General features: G+C 28.2%; 1 protein-coding gene across 4 annotated transcripts in view; it reads left to right on the forward strand.

Annotated features, from left to right (window-relative positions):
* Positions 1–2,569: 2,569 nt before the first annotated feature.
* Positions 2,570–5,309, forward strand: part of LOC102678876 (unconventional myosin-IXa-like) — a 10,906-nt gene continuing 8,166 nt past the window's right edge. For all 4 annotated transcript variants that reach the window (XM_006608818.2, XM_006608819.2, XM_006608821.2 and 1 more), the window contains exons 1-6: positions 2,570–2,968; positions 3,089–3,396; positions 3,503–4,120; positions 4,203–4,501; positions 4,580–4,839; positions 4,928–5,235. In XM_006608818.2, coding sequence (XP_006608881.1) covers positions 3,098–3,396; positions 3,503–4,120; positions 4,203–4,501; positions 4,580–4,839; positions 4,928–5,235 — 1,784 coding nt within the window. In that variant the 5' untranslated portion in view covers positions 2,570–2,968; positions 3,089–3,097. The remainder of the gene's footprint in view (positions 2,969–3,088; positions 3,397–3,502; positions 4,121–4,202; positions 4,502–4,579; positions 4,840–4,927; positions 5,236–5,309) is intronic.

Consider the following 5,309-nt stretch of genomic DNA (forward strand, 5'->3'; position numbering starts at 1 on the left):
ACAAGAACAGCAAATAGTACGATAAAAAATGACTTTCACCGCCATCTTTTGAGGATAGATAAAACTAATGTTATAGACATTAATTATAGACTAAATATAAGAATGCATTTTTATCATATTTGTTGTACGAAAATTAAGTCTAAAAATATAGATTTTTTTATTTTCTATAATAAAAATTTATATGTTTTATAAAAAATTGAAATAAAATGTTTATTATCTTATTTATAGTTCTTTTTAAAATTAGGTTTTAATTCTAATATAACTATTAATATTACAAGTATTTTCTATACTGAATCGATAATATGGCATGTGATACAAAAATAGTAAAGGATCAGGTGACTTTTGAATTTTTTTCTTTCACGAAAAAAATATTTTATGTCACATCTTATATTTCGCCTATATTATAATTTATTAAATAAAATATAAATATATTAAGAATATATATTTCATTTATGTACTTTATTTCAACAAATATTAATTTCTAAAAACTTTTATTTTACTTTTTATTATAAATTATTTAAATCTTCTGAAATTAATTACATAATTTTATGCTTTATATTTTAAATATTGAAAATATCGTTTTAATTTTTTGCTGAAATTTCTTTATTAAATATATGAAATATTTTACATGTATATGTGACATGTTTCATGAAATGATCAACAGATAGCTCTAAAAGCACTTTTCTCTCAATGGAAGTTTGTACTTTAGCAATCAGTCACGTGGTCACATAGAATAAGCCAATCAAAATCGATGCTGCGTACCATGTGATCGGAAAAATCGAAATGGTGGACGTATTGGGACGCAGGATCCCGAGAGGAGACGAAGGACGATAAACTGGGCAAGCGCTCATGATTCGTGTCATCGGTATTATCAATTTAAGAACACGATTAAGCACGAATATTAGTGTAATTTCCAGTAGAATCGACGACGACTGAACTAACGCAAAAGTATCGGTGACAGTAGATCTTGTTTACTGAAGTGTCAATCCGCCCGTATTGTACGTGTATTCTCCAAGTGCGAGAAAACAGAAGAACAGTGTATATCGAGTACGCGAGAACCACAGCTGTACATATCGTTCTCTCGATAATACGTTTTTGTAACAGTGTATGAAGAAAGAGAATATATTTTGAATGTATGAGCAAGACGGAAGAAAACTGAAAGTTGTGAACAGACGGCAGTGCATTTACAGTAAAATTTCAAGTTTTTGGAAGCATGTCCAAGAATGCGCGCGCGAGAGTTTTGATAATTTATAAGAATGTGTCACACTGAGCATCTTGTTATCAGTAACGGAGGTAACAAAAATAGTTTATTTGAGTAGGCTTGTATGTTTTCATTACATTCTTTGACGATGATATGTAACAACTAGTAAGTGTCATGCCTGAACAAGAAATTCTTGATGACTTTAAGCCCGGTTTACTCTGTTGACGTTCACACTCACAGATCGTTGCTGATTGGTGGTATGGTCCATGACCCGCCAATCGGCATCGGAAGACGGTTTTCTTGCGAATGTCAGCCGTCAGGTCCGAGGCAATCGGTATCTCGGGAACGTATGTCGTTTTTCGCAATCCTTTGTGTATCCAACGAATGATCGATGTGTTACGATTACTGTTCGCTCGAGATTATTTAGAATTATATTAAACATTGTTTCTTTTTGATATTGAGATGAATCCTGTATTGTTTAATTGAAAAATTACCGGCAATGACGAAGAAAATTTAGGGAGATATTTTTAAATTCGACTAATATAAATTCACAGAGAAAAAATAAAAAAAAGTAAATAAAATTTTAAAATAATAAAAAAATATATTTTCATTTTTTTATTTTAAGGTTAGAATTATTAACTAGAATCATAATTTTTTGTAAATTTGACATTTAACGTGAATCTGATAAAATATGTGTTTAAATTTAAAAAGATAACAAAGTATTATTAATCTTACATTAAGAATATAACAATTAAATAATTATATGAATCAAATAAATTTATATAATTGAGCAATACAATAATGACATTGTTTATACAATGCATTAAACAGTTAATTAAAAATATTTATGTGTCATACATGTTTTTTTTCCAGATAAGATACTTCCATAACGCACAAAAGTTTTATAATACAAATGCAAATATATCTGTAATCTTCTGCAATAAGTGTATTAAAATACTCAAATGGTACGAGGATGTTTACAAAACATTGAAAACCTTGGATTATTGTCTCAGTGGAGATACTGAGTTACTGCCTGCCAACAATAGCACACCTACACTCTTTTCAACTATATAGTGAATCTTATGATAAAATATAATGGCTGTCAGAAAGGTTTTGTTGGACATTCAGTGTTAAATAAATGATATCTGAGTTAAACACATTATCCTATAAATTCAAAATACTCTTTAACTATTAAAGAACAAAACAAAAATCTATAAATTTGACTGAATGTATAAATTTAAAACAGAAAGAAAACAATAAAATTTAATGACTCTATTTTATTATACAAAAAGAAAAAAGAATATATTAATCTATAGTCAAAATATTCTATGTCCTATCAAATAAAATGATATATTTAAATGAAAGCTTCAAGAAAAGTTTAGAACTACTTTAATTATTTTCTTATATCATATATTGAGATGAAAAAGAAATGATATTCTCAAATTTTTATTTTGTTGAACCAATTTATGATTAAAATTTGACATGATATATATGTATATAAATAAGGTTTTTTAGTTTATAAATATTGAATAATTTTGAGTGCATTTGACAAATTGAAATTAATGTAAACTGTATCTGTAAATAAATCATAAAATCAGTGAGTGCTGTTATAGTGATTATTTTTAAACAAAATGTATAAAAGTTATTTTAAACGTTTGCATCAGTGGTTGTACATAATTGAAAAACAGAAAGAAGAAGAAGAAACGATACATTTGAAGTTTTGTCTGGATGATAGAGGACAAATTTGTTAACCCTATATAAAACAAGGTATAATTTCATATGAATATAATTTGTGTGTGTGTGTGTGTGTGTGTATATATATATATATATATATATTTTAAGATTTTAGAAATTATTTAAGATTAAATATTTTATTTTGTTATATAGGGTTAAAAAATGGACAGTTGTGGCTCTGGAGTAGTGCAAGTATTTGTGGGTGAGTGGAGCCCAGAATATGAAGCACTTTCAATTAAAGCTACAAAACAAACTTCATCAGCTGAAATAGTGGAATGTATTATAGAAAGACTTGGATTAGTTGATGCATCTGTTTCTGCTGTTAATGCTTATGAATTAGCAGAAGTAGTAGGAAACTCTGTTGGGCAAGAATGTAAAGAAAGAAGACTTGGGCCATCTGAGTGTCCAGTAGCACTTATGTTATTATGGCCCAAAAATGCAGCACAACAAGAATATTATAGGTAAAAAATTTATTTAAAATATCAGAAATTTATTTTAAAAAAATAAATTATTTTAAAATATAAATAAATTATAAGATTAAGAAGAATTCTAAAATTTTATTTTTAGGTTTTACTTGAGGAAAAAACAACCAGATTATTTATGGTCAGATAGTAGGTTTCCCATGGATCCACAGCTTCTCAAGGACTATTTTAATAGATTCCTATATCAACCACGAGATAAAGAGTATCCAGATCTATGTCAACTTCCAGATCTTAATGAGCAAACTCTATTAGACAACCTTCGGGCTAGGTTTTTAGCTGGAAACATATATACATATGTGGGCAGTATATTAATTGCATTGAATCCATTTAAATTTTATCCTATTTACAATCCAAAATATGTAAAACTCTATCAAAATAGAAGATTGGGGCCAGATATACCTCCGCATATATTTGCCATAGCTGATGCAGCTTATCATTGTATGCTTAAAGAAAAAAGAAATCAGTGTATTGTTATTAGTGGTGAAAGTGGATCTGGTAAAACAGAATCAACAAATTTTTTATTACATCATTTGACAGCTTTAAGTCAAAAAGGTTCTCATGGTAGTGGTGTTGAACAGACAATACTCAGTGCTGGTCCAGTACTGGAAGCATTTGGAAATGCAAAAACTGCACATAACAATAATAGTAGTCGTTTTGGCAAGTTTATCCAAGTGAATTATAAAGAAAATGGAATGGTGCATGGGTAAGATTTTTATATAGGTATATAAATTATGAAAATTATATTATATTTTTATATTTATTTGTATTATTAAAATTATTTTTAGGGCGGTTGTACAAAAGTATCTTTTGGAAAAATCAAGAATAGTTTCTCAAGGCAGAAATGAAAGAAATTATCATGTATTTTATTATCTTTTGGCTGGAGCAAGTGAACAAGAAAAGCAACTTCTGCATTTAGAAAGTTGTGATCGTTATAACTATTTAAATAAAAGTGGTTGTTATGGATTAGAAAATGTCGATGAACGACATGAATTCTCAAGACTGAAACAATCTATGGAAATGGTCGGATTTACGCCAGAAAAGCAGAGACGATTGTTTGCAGTTTTATCAGCTGTTCTTTTACTTGGTAATTAATAATTTGTAATCAATTTATTTTAGTGAATTTTTGTCTCATTAATTAAGCATATCTCATTGTTCATCATAGGTAATGTGGAGTTTCAGCCTAAAAAATCTTATCATCATCACGACGAAGCTGTAGGAGTTAAAAATCCTGAAGTGGTTGCATTGATATCTGAATTACTTAGAGTAAAACAAGAAACTCTTTTGGCTGCACTTACTGCCAAACGTGCAAGAGCTTCAGGAGAAACATTAGTCATTAACTATAGACTTCCAGAAGCAATTGCAGCAAGAGATGCTATGGCTAAATGTCTGTATGGAGCTTTATTTGATTGGATTGTACTTCAGGTAAAATATCATCTTATTAATAATAATTTTATTAATAATAAATATTATAAATATATTATAAAATAAGATAACATTTTGTTTTTAATAGGTGAATCATGCTTTGCTTTCTAAGAAAGATACCCTTAGAGATCATCAAGGTAATAGCATAGGTGTACTAGATATTTTTGGTTTTGAGGATTTTAAAATGTGCAATAGCTTTGAGCAATTATGTATAAATTATGCAAACGAACAATTACAACACTATTTCAATCAGCATGTTTTTCAATATGAACAACGAGAGTACAGAAAACAGGGGATTAGATGGACAGATATAGGATACAGTGATAATTCAGGTTGTTTAAATTTAATAGAAGGAAAACCGAATGGTCTTCTTTGTCTCTTAGACGATCAGTGCAAGTTAGTATTTTGCATTTATTTTATTTTATTTTATTTTATTTTTTTTTTTCTTTCTTTTTTTTTTTTTTTTTTAA

This window comes from Apis dorsata, unplaced genomic scaffold (assembly GCF_000469605.1).
Source record: "Apis dorsata unplaced genomic scaffold, Apis dorsata 1.3 scaffold_44, whole genome shotgun sequence".
In the NCBI taxonomy this organism is placed as follows: domain Eukaryota; kingdom Metazoa; phylum Arthropoda; class Insecta; order Hymenoptera; family Apidae; genus Apis; species Apis dorsata.